The sequence below is a fragment of the Protopterus annectens genome, chromosome 8.part0, assembly GCF_019279795.1.
Source record: "Protopterus annectens isolate FY-2018-M chromosome 8.part0, PAN1.0, whole genome shotgun sequence".
NCBI classification, from domain to species: Eukaryota; Metazoa; Chordata; order Ceratodontiformes; family Protopteridae; genus Protopterus; species Protopterus annectens.
This window is the reverse complement of record NC_056741.1, coordinates 1,666,392,419-1,666,414,376: the sequence shown is the minus strand read 5'-3', so window position 1 is coordinate 1,666,414,376 and position 21,958 is coordinate 1,666,392,419. Positions and strand designations below refer to the sequence as shown.

General features: G+C 40.8%; 1 protein-coding gene across 4 annotated transcripts in view; it reads right to left on the bottom strand.

Annotated features, from left to right (window-relative positions):
- The window catches only part of ROBO3 (roundabout guidance receptor 3), a 2,447,731-nt gene that overhangs the window by 327,531 nt on the left and 2,098,242 nt on the right, over nt 1-21,958 (bottom strand). For all 4 annotated transcript variants that reach the window (XM_044081188.1, XM_044081190.1, XM_044081189.1 and 1 more), the window contains one exon: nt 4,117-4,288. In XM_044081188.1, coding sequence (XP_043937123.1) covers nt 4,117-4,288 — 172 coding nt within the window. The remainder of the gene's footprint in view (nt 1-4,116; nt 4,289-21,958) is intronic.

Below are 21,958 nucleotides of genomic sequence, written 5' to 3'. Positions count from 1 at the left end.
CATCCTGATTAAATGTATATGTTATTCTAAGCATCTTATTTTGGTTTTAGCCCTTTTGCTTCAAGGCCAGTTACTTTACATTTAAGAAGGTTCTTGTCACCTACACTCTTATGGACAAACCCTTACCAAAACCCTAACTCCATAGGTCCGGCCAAGCAGTTAGAACACTATGTCTAGACAATTCCCATCAGTGTCTCTGGTCTAAATTAGAACACCGAAGTTTCAAAACTTTGAGTGTTCTAATATCGACCCGTATTCAGCGAACGCTGAAAATATCAAAGAAACAGAAAACTTAATTTTTTCCTAGGGAAAGAATTTGGTTGTCCATTTCTGTTGCTTTGGTATTTTCAGCGCTGTGGTGGAAAGTTATGGGTCAGGTTCAGGTAAGTGTGTGATTGTGTGGACGTGAGGTTTAGGGTGGGCTAGGTGAGTTAGGGTGCGGGTCAGGTAAGTGTGCGATTGTATGGACGTGAAGGTTAGGGCGGGGTAGGTGAGTTAGCGTTAGGGTGCGGGTTAGGTGACTGTACGATAGTGATGGACCTTAGGGTTAAGGTAAGTTGATAGTTAGTGGTGTATGTACAGTTTAGTGTAGGGTTAGGTGTAAGATTTTAGGTGTATGTGTGTGGATTGCTGTTTGTTTGGTGGGCTTGTGTTATGTGTATGTGTTTTGGAACAGCAAATTTTTTCCCTAGGAAAAAATGAGTTGTTCTGTATGTTTGATGTTTTAAATTTTCAATCAATAGGGTTCGATATTAGAACACTCGATGTTTTGAAACTTCGGTGTTCTAATATAGACCCCAGTGTCTCCTGCCAGCATGGTCAACATGGACATACAGAGACAATGTACACCTGCCTCATGTTTACTGACAGCCCTCTTCTCCTAGCACATAATTCCTCCACCTGCGAGAAATGCAACTATATCAGTAACCTGTAGTCCATGCTTTCGTGGACCACAGTCAGTACTCCTGATAAAGAGGAGACTGCCAGAACAAACACTACACCACTCACATCACATAGCCAAGCACAACACACACACACACACACACACACACACACACACACACACACACACACACACACACCTATGCAAAGGTCCTCAATAAAAACTTGCCTAAACAGCAGAGACCTCCAAAACAAACTCACAAACATTCCACACACAACACCAAACACATCACACATAGCAGACAACACACCAGTGTCTCACAAACACAACGCATAAGGCAAAACAATAAACCATCACAGCCCACAAGACATAACAATAAACCAAACATACTAGTCATCAGTGACTCAGTTGTGAGATACACCGATGTCCCCCTAACCAGGCTCGACAAAAAGTCATGGTTAGTTGTCTGTCTGATGCCAGAATCTGCCACATCACACACGCACTTAAGTCTCTCCACAAGTACAACTCTGTCTTTGTCCATGTTGGTGTGAATGACTTGAGATGTACCTCAGTGGACTATATGAAGAGAGACATGACTGAACTCTCAGAGTATGTGTTCCAGGCAGGTATGACTCTAGGAACAAAAGGGAAACAAAGATATAACCTGTCGGGTAAAGTCACACATAAAAGAACAAAAATCAAATAACAGAACTTACTGCAACCTGCACGGCAACTAGAAATAAAACAAACTTTGTAAAATAAGTTTATTCAATGACACTGCACAGATAAGTGCTTTCACGCTGAATTAACTAATGCTTCATCAGACAAATAAAAAACTTCAATGTGAATCCAAACTATATGTCCACAGCAGTAGTTAGGCAGTACTATACCACAACACACACACACACACACACACTCACACAATCCGATGTGTGTGTTATTATCATATGTTTTCCTTTTACATGTAATTGTGACAGATTTTTTTTTTGTAGTGTTACAGGATATTTGATTAGAAACAAGTTCAAGGCACCTTTAAGAACTTGTGTGACTTGGTGTTCTGTGCACACAACTACTAATATTCCATATAGATATATGTATGTATGTTTGTATTGTGTTCATCAAACATACTTAATGTCAAATATAAAATAACAGCATTAAGAAGTTTGAAAGTACATAACATCGAATGCCTTAAATATCAAACATACAAAATATTAAAAAAGGGGAAACAATTTCCTCTCCTGATATTCACACTAAAACCCCATTACATTAGCCTTGAATTCATCTGAATAGGAGTAGTGTTATGGGAAGTATATTTTAAGGTAAGGTGTAGGGTTAGGTTTGAGGGAAGGGGCAGGGTTAAGGTTAGCACTCACTAGTAAGGTGGGCAGGGAGGCTCCAGCCACATCTTTAGATCTGGATAACAGTATCCTGGTGATCAGCTGCAGAAAGCAGAAGGATTTACTGGCAACTGTTGCTATATGGTGATCAAACTAGAGAGAATTATCAACGTTGCTTCAGCTTTACTGGTTGGTATCATCATTGAAAAGGGCCTTTTGACTAACCCACCTACCCTTTTAACAGATATTGATAAACAAATAAACAGTAAGTCAGTTGACCCGTGAAACTGTGGGTGGGAATAAGACTAGACATTTTGATCCATAAATTTTTTTAAATTATCAGCAGAGATGGAATTCTCTTCCTGGATTTTGGGTCTTTGATGATCATTTGTGATAAACTCCTTTTTGGAGTAGAAATGTAACAGGCTGATTAGTTATTTTGATGGTCTAATTAAATGTAGTATTATGGGGTGGAATCTGAAGTCTGTGACTACCTATTGTCATTATCAGAAGTAATGAAGTAAGATGGGAGTTGCTGAAACTGCAGTGAACACTCATTCTCAAATGAAGACAGGAAAGAAGGACTTCTTACACTCCTGGCATTTTTTGATTTATAAAGTGCCTTTGCAAGTAGCGATATAGGTTCTAGCTGATCAAACAATAATTCCCAGTTCATTCAATCACTATAAGGGAGCACCCTAGGTACTGAGGACCCCTCAGAAGACACTGAACGGATTTCTTTAATACGCCTTCTGTAGCCTTTTCTATAAAAACAGAATACATATGACCCCCATGGCCATGGTACTGTGCTATCCAGAAGCTAAAGAAGGTGAAGGAGTTCACCCATAGAGACCTGTCACGGAGGTTCCGGAACTCCCAGCACTTTTTCAGAGACAACAAACTTCTGCACCTCAGAGTTACTGATACAGGTACCTGTTTAAGCTTAGGGTTAGGATCCATTGTCATTTAAGGTTCCCCTCATACCACAAACAGACTTCTCTTCCCTGAAACTAGGAGTCGATAAATCAGATATGCCATCATCTCTTGGAAAAGAGATGGAAGGAAACATTCCATTGCCTACTAGTGATGAGACCTTCTTATAAATATTCAGCACTCTTTTGAATAAGCAGTATGACTTTTTTTCAGATTTTACAGGGTTAATATGGTATTTCTTACTTCAACAAATTCCACATTCTTTCAAATAGTGAGCAGGGCTTAAACAGAAGATACTGCAGGTGAAAGTCTTTAGAGGATGTGTGTTTACTGGAATGATAATTATTTACCAATTCAGTGATTTCTAAAAATAGACATTAAACATGTAGACACATTAGTAGGAAAAATTAAAAAAAAAATCAGTAAAACTTGTGCAGCAAATGTTTAAGGTAAGTGGATATATGTGACACTTGATGACAGTGACAACTGAGGACAATATGTACAGACTTGGGATATAAATGAAAACCATAAGCTTTCTTACATCAATGCACTCCAAAATACATAAGCCAGTATGAGTTGGCACAGAAGGAAACCACATCATATCTAATTTCAGACAAAAGAAAATATGGATAACATGGGTTATAACCCACATATTTACTGTTACTCTGACTCTCCCTGAATAATACCATGCATTTTCTTGCAGATATTTACACAAGCTTTACTAAATGCTAACAAAATTCAGTGTTAAGTCTAACTTGTTACATATTTTTTTATATAAATGGAATCTTCTCTGTAATGTAGGTTTAATTAGTGCAGTGGAACGAATAAGTAACCATTTTTAAGTAAACATATGCATTTTTAATCTTTAGGCTAAAACCATATTTTCAGTTCAAAAAATAACATTTAGACTAATTTGGAAATACTATAGCTATAAATTATACTTTTTTGGTAGCAAGTACTAACCAATGCGAATGGTGACAGGTTGACTTTTGACACCAATCCCAGCACTGGTGACAGCTGCTACTTCAATGCGATACTGGACACCAGCAACTAACCCCCTCAACACAGTAGACAGCATAGCTCCGTCCACAGTTCTATTGATGTGAAAGCGTGTCTCGTTCCCTAGGCACCAAACCTGCAACAGATGGGAAGAAACAAAAACAGAAAAAAATGAATCAGCATTCAGCATATAAATCAAGTTAATTCAAGCTGAAATATCTGCCGTGCTCTGGAAATAAATGATAACAGCATAACTGGTTTCAGTACCTGTTGTAGCCAAAGAATGAAAAAGATGTGCAATCACGTTACTCTCTAAGAGAACTAAAAATGTACTGATGTGAAAAAAAATCAAATAAATGTCAGTAATAATAAAAGCATATAAAGCTACCAGTATTTCAGTGCAAACACAGATGTTGTTATATTAATTTCAAAGCCAACTGAAGTGTGAGGGTAAAGATGGTGTAAGTGATTTGTATATTCTTCCAATCACCTTTTGAACTTTGAAAATGCTTGTTTTTGTCACTTATTTTTTCATTATGTAGAAATGTTACAGTATTTTGAACACACTGTTTCAAAACTGAATGAGTCTGAGGAGACTTTTTCTTGATTTTCCAAGATTCCAAACTGGCAAACTGCTCTACAAACCAGCATGAGAGGGACAGCTGTCAGGAAGTCTGGTTTTACTTTGTAAACATACACAGTCTTAACTACAGCTTGAAATGTTAAAGGTATGGAGTTCCATTTATTCTGCTTTATTTTGCACTTGCAGATATATTGAAAGCAATGTTTCTTTGTCATAATAATCGTACAGACTCTCTGCTTTAAATTAATAATTTGAGTGGGCCAAGAATGTATGATAAAAACAAAGAAACATGATTTATTAATGCAGCTAAGTGGGAGGAATTGACTAATTGTCTCTCATCACTGTGACTTATTTGTCTTTTAAAGAAGACAGAGTGCAGGTTCCAGAAGTATTAAATCAGATTTACTGGTTAATGTCCACTGAACTGATAGCTCTGGAATTGGGCTTTCAAAGCACATATGCAATCCAGCTGGTCTGCCTATTTTTTGTCTGTAAAGAAAAAAAAACTGAAGACCTGTGGAACTGTCTTTCTAATCAAGACAGAGACCTAATTCCATATTTGCAGCTACTGCATAACTTGTTCTGTTCCTCAGTTTATGATGTTCACAAGACAAAGTAGAGAGGTAGACACACACTGTTCTGAGAGTAGTGACTAGACAGGCACAAGGTAGATACCAACTTTCTACAGCTAGATAGGCAATGTGATCAGATGAATGGCCAGATATTAACAAAATGACAGCTATATATTCACAAATGTATTATATATACCACAGCCTGACAGTTATACAGTGACATACAGTTACATATAAATAAAAACACACCCACACACAGATTACTCATACATCCTCACATGTACGTAAGCATGTGTGCAGCGACACACACACACATATATATATGTACATACACGTACATGCTCACACACACATGCACAAATGCAGAGACACACAAGCACAAAGTATTCTGAAACCCTGTAACAGTCCGCAGTAGCAAAGAACAAAAGAATTTGCACTGCTGAAAGCAGTAAAGAGCATCTTGGCATGTACTTTTTAAAACTCTTTCTATTGAAATTCATCATTTTACTGGAAAACATTATTTATAAATGTATTATGGTTATAACAATAGCATGATTTCTCAAAACCATACCCCTAAAGATGGCAAAAAAATTCCTTCATATTTTTCCCCCACATTTATAAATTTTTATACTGAATTGTATAAAAGGATAATTTTAACCATTCTTGTGTGGAGAATTCTGTATTCTAGCTTATTTCTTTATTCCAAAATTGTAGTAGTATTTTCATTGCTAAACAGGTGATCACAGTGGCAATATTTCCTTTGTAGTTGGAAGACTGTCAAATTTGTCAAAAGTCATATGAAGTGTCCATTACAATTTCTAAATTAAGGAAAACTCAAGGAAAATGTTTTTCCCCCGTGTTGCCCCTGCACTGGCCCAGTAATCAAGGAGCATCAATCCTCACCACTGGCAACAGTGGGAGACGTACACACACAGTGAAGTGCAATTTCCTTTAAGAGCATAAAGAGATCACAGTCAGTCTGGGGCTGGTTTCTCACTTTTTCTCCAGATCCCCAATAAGATTCCCCACTGGCAGAGCTATAAGGTTGAGATCGCAGCTGAATGGCCAAGCCAAAACCTCCAGCACCCTCTCTGTCCAACCAATGCTTTATGTCCCTGCCAAGTAGTTGACACAACCACACTGAGGTTTGATTTACACACACACACACACACACACACACACACACACACACACACACACACACACACACACACACACCTGGGAAAGGCTGGCAAAGGTTTACTAGCTATGTCCCCTTCTGCTCAGACTATAAGGTAGTCCCAGCTGTCACCAGCCACCCTTTATCAGCTACTTAAGGCCCTTAACAAAGAGTGTCCAATCCTACTGTGTAATGTTACTATTATCCAAATAGTAGTCTGACTAAGAGCAAGGCTATTTAGGAGTGGCCTGTACAATGTCACCATATAGATATGCAAGTACTCTAAGAGCTTAAATATGTCTCACAAATATCAGCCACAAAGATAGGGTTAAATATATTTAATAATAAATAATAAAAGAACAAGACAATACTAGATGTGTATTCATAGTGACTTCAGAGTTCAAAATCACTGGAAATAGTTAAAACAACATTCAGGATAGTCTCAAATAAATAAAGAAAACATCTAAGCTATACTTTACTATATTCCTATCTGAATCTAAAAGAGTTACTATGCCCTAAAAACGTACTTTTAAAGCAACATGCAGGAAGAAGTGCAGAAGGTGGTGATGAGTGGATGTTTGCAGATCAAAGACAAAATGCAAAATGCCTTTTCTCTGAGAGAGTTCTTAAATTAAAATCAAATATTACTACAGGGTTAGCTTAGATGACATCACTTTTTCTCACCTAACTTTAGTACCCAAGCTAAACCCTCTGTCAGAAACTAACAGAATTTAATATCTCTGTGTGAAAATATATATCTCTCAGATGTTTGAAGACCCTCAAAGTCATAAAACAGTTCTGCATCTCAAACCTAGTAATTACTTCTCTTCCAAAACAATACAAAAACGTCTAGCCCTAGACATTGTGTCTGCTACTGAACTGAAACTGAGAGATAACTTTTATAGTACAATCGTAAAACAATTTAATTTTAACTTATATTTTTTTTAATTTTTGCAAGTTAATTCTCTATGTTCTAGTTTCTACTGTTAAACCATATACATTTACACAATTACAATTTTTACATACATTTCTACGCTAAGCCAGCAATGCATGCTGTGGTTACATTTTAGCTCAGTACTTTACACACACTTCTGTATAAATCATATCAATATTCACAAATGACATAAAATTATTTATAAAATTCCATATAGCTGGGCTGTCAATATTTCCTTTTGTGAAATTTCTTCCTCCTGAAATCTCAAGCTAGGTGTGTAAGTGACCCTTGAGAAATGTTGCTTGACAGAGTTGACTATCTGTGAATACCTCACCCCAATTTCTGTCTTGACAACCCATGTGCACTGGCATTGCTAGCCCAACTGTGGTGCTGCACTGTCATATCATATGCCTGTAACCCTAGGCTCCACCTTAGTAACCTGGTATTTTGTAGGCTGGCTCGATGTAGCCATGTTAAGGGATTGTGGTCTGTAACTGCAGTGAATTTCCTTCCATATAGATTAGGCTGAAGTTTCTGCAGTGCCCACACTATACTTAGACATTCCTTTCCTACAGCTGCATAGCATTCCTCCCTAGACTGGAGCCTATAACTGAGATATACTTCTGGGTGTTCTTCTCCCTCTAAGGAGACCTGGCTGAGTACAGCCCTCCACCCATGGTTTGAAGCATCCACCTGCACAACAAATTCTTGGCTTTAATCTGGACTGGCTAACACAGAGGGTCTTCCCAAAGCTCCTATAAGCTTCTGGAATGCCTGCTCACATGCTGGGGTTCACACTACCTTATACAGCTTTTTTCCTTGTCCAGCTATGCTACTATAATTGGGGACAAGCTTTCTGTAGTACACTGCTGTCCCTAGGGATGCTCTCACCTGCTTTTTCGTAACAGGGGCAGACCATGCCTGAATGGCTTCCATTTGGGCAGGCTCTGGCTTGATCTTACCACTCCCCACTCTATGTCCTAGGTAGGAGACCTCTGCCATACCCACCTGACACTTACTGGGCTTAATGGTCAACCCTGCCCTCTGTAGTATGCCCAGCACCTCCCTGACATGCTGAAGGTGTCCTTGCCAGGAACTTCTGTAGATGGCAATATCATCTAGGTAAGCAAGGGCAAAATCTACTGCTCCTGCTAGGATACAATCTACCAGCCTCTGGAAAGTCACTGGGGCATCTTCATGAACTCCAACCCAAAAGGAGTCACAAAGGCTGACCTCTCTCTAGTGCTGGAAGTCAAGGGCACCTGCCAGTAACTCTTGGTAAGATCAATAGTCGTAAGATACCTAGCCCCACCCAGCTGCTCTAGAGCTTCATCTGTCCTAGGCATGGGGTAAGCATTTGAGTATTTAATTTCCTGCACTCCACACAGAACCTGGTGCTGGCATCCTTCTTTGGTACCAGCACCAATGGGGAGGACCAGGGACTGCTGGACTCCTGAATTACCCCTAGTTCCAATATTTCCTGTATCTCCTTCCTCGGAGTCTGTTTGACCCTCTTAGGCACTCTATAAGGGGCTTGCTTAATAGGCCTGTTGGGTACTGTATTCATGGTTTCCCAGTGAACATGCCTCCAATCTCCTGTAACACTGCTCGGATTCCTCGAAGCTGGGTAGGGGATAGCTGCTGGGATATTGCTACCCCTTCCAATGAGGTGTCAGTCCGAGCCTCACTGAGGAGATCGGTCACCAGATCCCCCTCAGACTCTTCCTGCCATCCACTGCCAATACTCAGCACAAGGGCCTCCTTATCATGGTAAGGTTTCATCATGTTAACATAGTACAATTTGTGCTCCTGCCTAGCAGTTCTACCATGTAGTTAAAATCACCTTTCTTACCATCTTATAGGGTCTCTGCCAAGCTGCCTGCAACTTGTCGTGTCTGACAGGAATGAGAACCATTACCTGCTGCCCTACAACATACTCTCTAGTTTGAGCATTCCTGCCATACCAGACCTTTTTTCTGCTTTTGGGCTTCTGCAGGTTCTCCTGGCCCAAGCCCATGAGTTCCCTGAGCCTTGTTGTGAGGTTTAGGACATATGCCACAACAGGCTCCTTGTGGGATTCACACACATCCTCCTACTCATCTCAAATCAAATATAGAGGTCCCCTCACCCTATGCCCATACAGCAACTCAAAGGGTGAAAAACCTGTGGATTCCTGTGGAACATCTCTGTAAGCAAACAACAGATGGGGCAAATATTTGTCCCACTCCCTCTTAAACTGGTCTGCAAATGCCCGTAGCATAGTCTTGAGTGTAGAGTTTAATGTCTCAACAAGACCATTAGTCTGGCATGGTAGGGGGTGGTCTTTAGGTGCTTCATCTCACAGTACTTGTACAGACAGGCCAGCAGGTCTGACATGAAATTGGCACCTCTGTCAGTCAATATTTCTTTTGGAAAACCTATCCCGCTGAAAATCCCTAACAAATCATTTGCCACCTTTTCATCCTCAATGGAGGACAATGCCACTGCCTCAGGGTATCTTATTTATTTATTTACATTTGTTGACCGGGAGTGTCTGATTGGACGTAGGTCCATTTTCAGTGGAGGCCCAGGGAGAAAAGCTCCACAGTTAAAATATACAGACAGTAGTAACATTGGATTTACATAGCAATTAACAATTTGATCAACATAGCAATTAATTACAAACATAGTTACAGATGAAGAACTAGAATCTTTATCATCTATGAAGTACATAACAGACATTAACAATTGTTACAATAAGAAGTTCCTGCTGTATAACAAGTAGTTAGGCTTATGAGCATCCATGCTTCCTATAATCAAGGTAGCTAGTGGGGTGGAAAGAAAGGTAGTGGGTGGATGGGGTGGGTGATATTAGAGGGGGAGTTGCAAGGGCATAGCCAGCATGTTTTTAGGTGAACCTTTAGTAAAATTTTGAAGTGGGTGCATGATGGTATGGAGGTAATTGTGCATCTGGTAGCATAATCTACTACCACTAGGATATACTTCTTCGCTGTGGTACATGGGGTACTCAGAGGCACCACAATATCTATAGCTATCCTCTGAAATGACTCCTCAATCACAGGCAAAGGCATCAAAGGAGCTTTCACATTGTCTCTTGCCTTGCCTACCTTTTGGCACTGATCACAGGTCCTGCAGTCCCCTGTTACATCTGTAGAAATCCCAGGTCAATAAAAGTTCTGCATAATATGCCTCTTGGTATGCTTTATGCCCATATGACCTGCAAAGGGAATATCATGGGCTATGGCTAGGAGTGCCAGACAGTAGGCTCTGGGCACTAGAAACTGCTTTATTCTCTCACCTTCTAGCCCTCCCTCAAGGGTCCACTCTTTATACAGTAACCCTTTGTCCCAGTAGAGATTCCCCTTTCCCTTGAGAATCAGGTGCCTCACTAGCTACCTCCCTCAGGCTTTGTAATGTAGTATCTGAGAACTGAAATTCTCTCAACTCTCTCTTCATAACCTTTCCTGGCTCCCCTTCCACAGGAAATCTGGTATCCTCTGACAGAGGTGCCTCACTGTCAGCCTGGGTACTACAACTCACCTCTGCCCTTGCAGTCACTCTATCCAAGGGAACATCAGTACCCACAAGTAGCTGTGGCTCACCTTCAGTCTCACTGCTACAAGGTAGCTCCCTCCCTGAAGTAACCACCTCACCAGTCCTGGCTCCAAGTTTGCAATCTGTCTGGGTCTCCCCCAGGCTATGCTTGTCTCCAAGCCCTACTGCGTGTAACTGCTTGCACACAAGGTACTGCATTATTGAAATCATTCTCTATCAGGACATTTGCAAGGATATCTTCAAACATAGCTATTTGCTGGCTTCCTTTTCCACCCTCCCAGTCAAGGTGAACTAGGGCAAAAGGTATTTGGAATGGGCTTCCCCCTAAAGCTCTGACTGGAGTAGACTGCCCAAGTAAGCAGTGCTCCTCTTTAACCACTGCAGGCCTCACAACGGTTAGGTCAGAGGCTGTCTCTCTCTTAGCAATAGCCTCTTTCCCATTTACTAAGACAGGATATACCCTCTTGTGTTAGTTTGGTACCCTTGTTGTCTCCAGACAACTTATTACTGGCATTCTGTCATACCCACTTACTGGCTCTCCCACCTTTTGTTCCCCACCTTGCCTCCATGGACATCTATATGCCACATGGCCCCATTGGTTGCATTTGAAACATTTAACCCTTGACTCTGGACGTGTACCTGGACTAGTGGCTTCCCCTACTACTGGTAGAATCTATTGGGGCGGTCTGGACTGCCCACCATGTGTTTCCTTAGACCCATGAGCAGTACTGGGTATCCCTTTCCTAAGCAGGGATGCCCTGCTTACTAGTTATAGGTCTCCTTTCTTCCTCAGTTCATCTGCAGTATTGCATTGTCTATCAGGTAACCAGATTCTCGTGTCCTCAGGCAAAGTGATAAGGGCCTTTTCCCTCACCAATTGGACTGGCAGTCCTTCAAAAGTGGTAACCTGAATTCCACTCACCCATCTATGAAAATAAGTGCTTAGTTCAGCAATATATTCACACACACTTTCAACTGCCTTGTGTCTATGCTCAAGAAAATTTTTCCTATAAGCTTCAGGTGTTAACTTAAAACATTCTAACCAACAAATTTTGACTGCATTATAATTTAAGCAATCAGTATCAGACAATTTAGAAATAGGAGTTACAAATTTAACATGGAGTAAGGGGGTCAGGAACCATACCCAGAGCCCTTGGTCAACATTATACTCTTTACATACCCTTTCAAATATAGGAATGAAACTATTAAAATTATCCCACTCTGTAAATTGTGGAAGAAATTTACTGACCTTTGTTGCTGGAGTTCAGTTACTACCTTCCCCATTACCTCCATAACCTTGGCGAAGAGTCAGCATCTCCTTCTCATGTTGCCTCTGCCTCTCATTCTCCTCAGCCTCCAGATGTCACAGTTTTTCATTTTCTTCAGCCTCTAAATGTCTCAATCCCTCTGCTGCTTCTATTTCCAAATGTTTGGCCTCCAGTTCAAGTCGCTAACTCCTGACGGATTTTTAAGTCCTCTGTGGAAAGGTTGAACTGTCCATTTTTTGAGAATTGTACATCACCAAGGCCAGCCTTCTTGTCCTCCTGATTGCTGGTCTGCAACACAGCCGCAGCCAAGGCTACAATCATTTCTTCCTTAGTCAGGTTGCATGCACCAGTCTTTTAGCCTGGCACACCTAAGCCAACTGGCTCCTTGTCAGCTTGTCGTACTCCTCTGCTAACATGCTTGACTGCTCTCCATGACTAACTAAGCTAACAAAAATAAATAAATAAATAAAACAATTGTGATATGAAACTCTGAATGCTCACTGTGTGGCTGATTGAGAGTACAAACACCTTCCTTAGTGACCACTGTTTACAGGCTACAGGAATTCAATATCCACATCACTACAAGCCAATTAATATGTGATGCAGCCATCCCACCACTTAATATGTGATGCCCCTGCACTGGCACAGTAATCAAGGAGGCTCAATCCTCACCACTGACAACAGGGGGGATGTACACACTGGGAGGATGACAAGTACACACACAGTAAAGTGCAATTTCCCCTTAAGAGAATACAGAGTTCACAGTCAGTCTGGGGCGGGTTTTTCCCTCTTTCTCCAGATCCTCAGTAAGACTCCCCACTGGCACAGCTATAGGGTTGAGATCTCAGCTGAGTGGTCAAGCCAAAACCTCCAGCACACACTCTGTCCAACTAGTGCTTCATGTCCCTGCCCATGTAGCAAACACACGCACACACACTTTGAGGTTTGATTTATAAACAAACACACACACACCTGGGAAAGGCTGGCACAGGTTTACTAGCTATGCCCCCTTCTGCCTAGACTACAAGGTAGTTCCAGTATCTACCAACCACCCTTTATCAGCTACTTAAGGCCCTTAACAAAAGGTCACCAATCCTACTTTGTAATGTTACTATTATCCAAATGATAGTCTGACCAAGAGCAATGCTATTTAGGAGTGGCCTGTATGGTGTCACCATATAGATATGCAAGTACACTAAGAGCTTAAATATGTCTCACAAATATCAGCCACAAAGATAGGGTTAAATATATTTAATAATAAATACTAAATATGAATTCACAGTGACTCCAGAGTTCAAAATCACAGGACATATTTAAAATAACATTGCAGGACAGTCTCAAATAAAGAAAACATCTAAGCTATATTTTACTATATTCCTATCTGAATCTAAAAGAGTTACTATGCCCTAAAAACTTACTTACAGAACACACAGAAGTGCAGAAGGTGGTGATGAGTGGATGTTTCCAGGTAAAAGACAAAATACAAAATGCCCTCCCTCTCTCTCTCTCTCTGAGGATTTCTTAAATTAATATCAAATATTACTGCTGGGCTAGCTGGGATGACATCACTTTTTGTCACCTGACTTTAGTTCCCAAGCTAAACCCCTTTTGTCATAAACAGAATTTAACATCTTTGTGTGAAAAATACACATCTCTCAGATGTTTGAAGACCCTGGAAGTCATAAAACAATTAAACACTTCCTCAGCTCACACCTAGTAATTACTTCTCTTCCAAGACAATACAAAAACTTCTAGCTCTAGTCTTTGTGTCTGCTACTGAACTGAAGCTGAGAGATAACTTTTATAGCACAACCGTAAAACAATTTAATTTTAACTTATTTTCTTGAAGTTTTGCAAGATAACCCTCTATGTTCTAGTTTCTACTGTTAAAACATATACATTTACACAATTGCAACAGTTTATATACATTTCTATTCTAAGGCAGCACGGCATGCTGTGGTTAAATTTTAGCTCAGTACTTCACACACACACTTCTGTATAAATCATGTCAATGTGACACAGAAATATTTGCAAAATTCCAGATAGCTGGGCTGGCAGTATTCCTTTTGTGACACCCCCTCCCACACCAGTCCCACCAGACACATATCCATCAGTGTTTCAATTCCTCAGCCATGCCAACAAGCCTTACTTTGGTATAACCAACCTGACTTTTCAAATGTTAAGTAAGCCTTAAAATACTTTTGTAGGATAGTACTATATAGGATTCAATTAATTGGCTATATTGATTACATATGTTTAGTAGCTCCTGAAATTGAAGATTCTCCTTTAGTTCTGTATTCTGCTTGGTTAATATCCCCTGCAGTTCTTGAGATTTGGAATGTTGAATAAGTCTAATATAATAAGCCTAAAGTCTTCTTTCTTTTGTAAATAGATATAGTGCTGGCCTCTAATGGCTGGAAAACATTATCAAATTTACCAGTTTTTCTTTTAACCATTAATGGACAAGCCTGGGAACAATTTTTCATCTTTTCTCTAACTTAAATAATGTTCAAGAATTGGATGAATGCTGAAAAATTGTGATTAACACCATCACTTATTCCAGAACCCCATTTAAACATTTTAGGCAGATATGAAGATAATGGAAGTTCTGACCAGGGAAGTGTAGATAGGAAAAAGGACGATTGCATCTTATAGAGAACTAGCTTCTTAATGATGTTTGTTTAACAGTACTGCATACACAAAAAAAAAAAAACATTATTTTCACCATGTGGAAAATCTTATTATTCTATTTAAAATAACATATCCAGATTTGGTGTCACTACAATGTTATGTTGAATAAACAAGGAAAAGTAATTCTATTTATTTATTTACATTAATATTATTACATTATTTACATTAATAACGAAGTTAATAAGAATTAGCTTACAAAATGCTTTAACATTCCAGTCATTGTCTGTAGCCTGCTACAAGTTAGTTATTATCAGTGTTGGACTTGTACTTATAACTGACATTGTCTGAGTAGTGCTATCTGATTTACTCTATCTGTCCTTCAGTGCACACAGGAACATCATAAGGGATAACAAGCTGGTAAAATAAAGTACAGTTGTGTACACTTACCATAAATGTAGATGTTCGAGTGTATTCACTGTTGCAGTCATTACATTTAGGTAATCTGCTGGCAAGTTGCCCTCAGTCGGCCTGAATTCCAAAGTCTTGGGTCCTGCGTCAGTTGCTGTCTCTTCTTCCATGATGTCAGTTCATCAGGGGTATAAAACAGGCAGCCAACGCCATTTTCTTTAGTTTTTCTTGCCCCAAATGTCAGGTGCCCCCCAAATGGGGAGCAACAATATACATCTATAAGAATATATAAACTATATATACATGAACAACATAAACTTTACCTTCATCTAAAAGCAAATACACCACAAAGGCTGTAGAATATAGTGAAGGAAAGAGAAACTCCAGAACAAAAGGGGGATTGCAGGTAACCTGGACTGCAACAATGAATACACTCGAACATCTACATGTATGGTAAGTGTACACAACTGTACTATGTTCTTCATGTTTCACTGTTGCAGTCATTACATTTGGGTAGAATCCCAAAGCTATGGATGGGAGGCTGGAGCTAAACAGCATTAGGGGCGGCTATAAGGCCATGCAGAACTGCAGTGGCAAAGCCTGCCCTGGACTTAGAGAAGAGAGGCAAACGATAATGCTTTGTAAAAGTATGAACATAACTCCAAGTAGCAGCTTCTAGAATGTCTTTGGTTGGTACCCCTCTGAGAAAAGCTGCTGATGTAGCTGCAGCCCTGGAGGAATGAGACCTAATGCCCTTGGGCACCGGTTTACCATGATGTAAGTAACAGAAACAAATGCAGTGGCTTATCCACTTTGAAATAGACTGCTTTGAAATAGCCTTTCCCTCTGATCCTGCAACAAATGCCACCAGTAGCTGCTCAGTTTTTCTTAGAGCTTTAGTCCTGCTTAAGTAGAATCTTAGTTGTCTGTGTACATCCAAGGAATGCAGAAGCCGCTTCCCCTTGTTCTGAGGATTTGGATAGAAAGTTGGCAGATGAATAGTTTGGTTAAGAGCCACACTGGAAACCACCTTAGGCATAAAGGAAGGATTGGTCCTGAGGGACACCCTGTCTGGGTAAAATATGATAAAAGGCTCCACAGCCATGAGGGCCTGTAGCTCTGAAACCCTTCTTGCTGAAGTAATTGCCAGGAGTAAAGCTGGTTTCCAGGATAAAAACTTTACATCTGCAGTGGCAGCTGGTTCAAATGGAGGCAGGGTGAGCTTTTCCAGCACAAAATTGAGGTCCCATGCAGGAATTGGTGATCTTCTGGGAGGCCTTAAATTTTTGGCCCCTCTAAGATACTGTTTTAGCAAAGGGTGAGAAAAGATTGGTGGCTCTGTGTTGTAATGAGCTGAGATGGCAGAGGCATGGATCTTTATTGATTAAAAAGATAGACCTTTGTCAAGCATCTCAGTCAAGTATTGTAAAATCTGAGGAATATTTGGCTCTGCTGTGTCAGTTCCTTGTGCTTGGTTCCAAGCACAGAATCTCTTCCCTTTATCAGCATAAGATTTTCTAGTAATAGGCCTTCTGGCTTCCAAAATGACATCCATCACAGATTTACTGAGAGGTGTTGTTTGAATAACTACATGATCAGCCATGCTGCCAGGTTCAGTGCTTGGAGCTGATTGTGCAGGATCTGATTGTTTTGCTGAGTCAGTAAGTGAGGTATTTGAGGCAAGTACCAAGCTGGGAATTGAGACATATTCCTTAGGATTGGATGCCAGTGTTGGTGGGGCCAGTCCAGAGCAATTAGTATCATTTTTGTTTTTTCTTGTCTGACCTTTAGTAGGACCTTGGGAAGAAGAGGCAGAGGAGGGAAGGCATTAACTGTTTTTTCCACCTGAAGGATAAAGCATCCACTTTCCATGCTTGTCTGTGATAAGTCATTGTGCAGAATTTGTCCAGTTGATAATTCCAAGGAAAGGCAAATAGGTCTATGTCTGGGCTCCCCCATTTCTTTGTTATCATGCTGAAGACTTGTGGATCCAGTTTCCACTCGTGAGGCTCCATAAGGTTTCTGCTTAAGTCATCTTCCAGAGTATTTTACTTTCCTGGCAGGAATTGAGCTTGAAGATGTACTTGGTAAGTCAAGGCTGTGTCCCACAATGCCATGGCTAGTCTGCAAAGGGGGTATGAGTGTGTGCCCCCTGCTTGTTTATGTACCACATAACCGTGGTGCTGTCCATCTTTATCAGTAGTTGTCCTGGATGAAATAATTAATTGAAGGCTGTCAGGCCATTTTGAACAGCGAACATCTTTTTGGTTGAAATGCAGATGCATTTGTTTTGGGGTCCATATGCCTTGAATGCATCTTCCCACCAGGTGGGCCCGCCATGCATAGTTTGATGCGTCTGTAGTTAAGGTTTGGCTGGTAGGGGGTAGAGTGAAAAACCGTCCCATGTTTTGGTGACATGCTTCTGCCCACCAAAGAAACTCCTGTTGTAGGCAGGGAATGAGAGGAATCATTGTTTCCAGACTGTGACAATGTTGACTCCATAAACTTTTTAGGTGCCACTGTAGTTTCCTCATATGCAGTCTTGCATATGGAATCAGTAGAATGCAGGATGCCATGAAGCCCAAAGCCTGCAGAATTTGTCTTGCAGATAACTGGGTTTTTGTTGCCATCTGTTTGAAGTAAACAGTCAGTTGCCTTTGTTTGTCTGGCGTGAGGAAAGCCATCTGGGCAGTTGTATTCAAGCTTGCACCCAGGAATGTTATCTTTTGAGAGGGTACCAGTTGTGATTTCTTTTTGTTTATTGTGTACCCTAAGCATGTTAGAAGCCTTTTCACAAACGCCAGATGCTGATGAAGAATGTCTTTGTTCTCTGCTTAAATGAGACAGTCGTCCAAGTAAGGATAGATTTGTATACTTCTTTGTCTGCAAAATGCAATTACTGGTGCCAGGCACTTTGTAAAGACCCTGGGTGCAGTAGATAAGCCAAAGGCAGTGCAGAGAATTGGTTATGCATAAATCCAGCCTTGAAACGTAGGTATCTTCTGCACGATTCCCTTATTGGGATAAGCAGGTATGCCTCTTTTAAGTCTAAAGTCACTAGCCAAGCATTCTTGTCCAGCATGGGCAGAAGCTGCTGCAAAGTTAGCATTTTGAATTTTGGAATGTCCAGGAATGTGTTCAAAATTGATAAATCTAGTATTGGGCGTCAGACCTTGTCTTTTCTGGGTACCAAAAACAGTCTTGAGTAAAACCCTTGTCCTTTTTCCTGTTCTGGCACTGGCTGAATAGCCCCCATATCCATGAGGGACGTAACTTGTTTATGTGCCTCTGCCCATTGATTTTTTGGCAGATCTGGCCAACCATCTGGAATTGGCAGAGTGTGGAAGTGGAATCTCTATCCCTGGGATACTATGTTTATTACCTACTTGTCCTGGGTTATTAACTGCCAATTTTGAGCATAAAGTGCTAATTTTCCCCCTAAGGGAGCTGCCAAAAGATAAGTGCTTGGTGATGGCAGAGGGAAGTCATTGAGACTGTTTACTGTAGGGTTGTGTTTTATTTCCTCCAGATTTGGAGGTAGAGGCACCCCATTGCTTTGACCTGTAAGAACCCTGTGACTGGTATCTAGAACCTTTAAGGTGCCTGGATTTGCCCTGTGGAGCTCTGTCGGACACAGGAAAGGACCAATTTTTTGTAGGCCAGTGTCTACTGAATCTTGGTGGCTGCACTTGTAAGAAGTCTTTTACAGTTTGCATAGACTTAGCTTTGTCTTCCATTTTCTTTAAAACCTCTTCTACCTTAATACCAAACAGAGTATCATGCTGTAAAGGTGCATCCAGCAATTTAGCTTTAACATGATCAGGCAAATTTTGCTCTTTTAGCCAGGCATGCCTTCTAATCACAGATCCAGTAACTGCGGCCCTGCAGGAGGCCTCTAAGGAATCAAAACCACATTGCAAAGTATGCTTTCCAACTTGTTCTGCTTCATGCAATAATTCCTGCAATTCTTTACTTTCTACACATTCAGAAATCAACATCATTTATTTTCTGTTTCAGTAATCCCATAACATGCTGTTGATACTTAAGCATATGAAACTGGCAGTTTAAGGCCCTAATTGCCAAGGTTGCAGATGTATAAACATTCTTTCCCCATCTATCCAGTGCCCTGGAATCTCTATCAGAGGGGGTAAGATTTTTTGCTGTTGAGGCCTTTACACCTTTTGGACCCTGTGGAATAGTTTCAGGGTCAGCAGCAGGGTTTTTAAATAAAAATTTGTGTGAATCAGGAACCCTGTAATATCTGTCTGGCTTGCTAGGAGCCAGAGGTACAGAGTCAGGAGTGAAGCTTGACTCCAAAAACACATCATCCACAATGTCTAAAACAGGAGGTATGGCTACAGGCCTATGTTGAGGGAGAAGAAGGAAATCCCTAAGTCTCTTTTTTGATTCTGAGAAATCTTGACTCTCCCAGTGAAAATGCTCCCTCAAAGTATGCAAGGTTTCTCCAAAGGAATAATCTTCAGGAGGAGATGCAGATGGGATAGATTCCTCTGCATCAGAATCCTCATAGGGTGGTATAGAAAATTCCTGATCAGAAGAGGAATCAGAAGAAATAGAAACCTGATCTGAAGATTCATAATCAGTGTCTTGCCTAGGCCACTTATCAGGAGGGGGTTGGGAAACCCTGATCAATGTAATTAGGTCTTCAGCCATTTTGATCATCTGCTTTTCGGCATAGAGGCCTGAGCACGTGGCTCATGCGTCATTTTTTTAGCTTTAGAAGTTGCTTTTGTCTTTGATTTTGAAGCTGGCGTCGGTTTTATATAGAAATGCTGAGGCCTGAAGACACCAGCAGAAGCCGGTGCCTGCTCAGCGGCTCTGGACCCATCAGAGGGAGAGACATCCGCGGGTACAATACTTTGAGAATCTTATGGTGTGCCGGACTCCACATGGGTCTCGGTAGAGGCCTGCGACTCGAACGTAGTGGGTACCAGGGGCTGCGAAAGCGCCTCACTGAGTACCAGCGAACCGGTGACTGGCTTAGGAGAAGCTTTGTCGTCGGTTTTGGACCTCGACAGTCTGTCGCTGTCCTTTTCTTTGCGTTTTTGTGAACTCCGGTAGTAGGACTGCTATCCGATGACATTTCCGGATAGTTAAATCTGTTTCCAAAATATTTTGTAGCAAAGATATACCAATGCTTAATAGTGCGTTGGTTAAATCTAGCTCAAAACCGACAGCTAGGCACGTTATGATCAGGGCCTAGGCAAGGAATACAGTACAAATGGAAATCCTTATGAGGTATTTGCTTCCCACAAGTAATGCAATTATTAACTTTTACTGACATCGGTATGGAGCAGGAAAAAGTTTCCCCAATGGGGTACTTAGCTTTAGTGAAGACTTTGGTTCCGAAACACGAATTCAAAAATTTCAGGAGTCGGCCAACCAGCACTTGCGAACTGCTTCTGCTTCAGGCACTGCGCTGCAAGAAAGACTGAAGAAAATGGCATTGGCTGCCTGTTTTATACCCCTGACGACCCGACGTAATGGAAGAAGAGACAGCAACTGACGCAGGACCCAAGACTTTGGAATTCAGGCCGACTCAGGGCAACCTGCCAGCAGATTACCCAAATGTAATGACTGTGAAACTGTGAAACATGAAGAACATCAAGAGAGGATAGCAGTTTGCAACTGAACACCTAGTAAGACTATGAAACCAATTGCCTTTGGACTTATATCACAATACTAGTCTGAGTAAATTCTAAGAGAAAGCAGAACCACATGAGAGCAATACACAAATGGAACAAAGAAAAAAAAGGTTGCAGGACCAGTGGTATTCAAGATTCTTGATTACATCAACTCTCACATGTGAGCTCTCTCCTGGAACTTGTTTAAGTGGTGAACATTTCTTTCTACAGCTACAAGACACAGGACTGAAATTATTATCTCACAATTATAAAAATCATGAAGTCTACACATGTTATGTAAAAATTAAAAACAACCATAACAGGTATACCTTCTGAGTTCTGACATGACAAAGACTGCTGTGTGTTTAAAGATTAGTGGTGTTACAGTGGCAGTTCATTAGTATACAAGCACACCCACTTCCTACAGCCATGTTACATTCTCCTTCCCTCAATAATTTCATAGGTTCATAGGTGTGTACTAGGCGAATGGCTCTGGAGCCTTTACAAGCCTAGCCTATTTAAGTGTCCTGGCATCATGCCACCCGATGTTAGTTCCCAGTGCCTCTATCAAGTAGAGCCACTGGAGTGATCCCCAGGGTGAACTTTTTATTTCCCATCCACTCATCAAGATTTCTCTTGAAGATGGCCAGTGAGGTGCTCTGCTTGACATGTATGGGAAGTTGATTCAATAGCAAGGGCAGTCTCTGGGTTATGAACCTGTCTGTCCAGCATGTTCTGTTGATTGTGGTAATGACGTTGAGGTCTCTAGAGTGTGTGGTACGGAGGGATTGTATGTAAGAATTTTAAAATAAGGGGATGATGGAATCCTTCGATGCTATTTTTTCATTAGTTTTCTGCTGATACACTATACATGATTCCCTTCTCACCATGTCTGCTGCTCCCAGTTTTCAACAATCAGTTAAGCTATAAAATGCTGAAGACAATAGATTTTGGCCTGAGTGCTTAACAGCATTCAGAGCTTAAGTAAAACAGAATGCTTTTGAAACATGTTTAATAAACTGCAAATTAAAATACCAGATGTTCAAGAAAT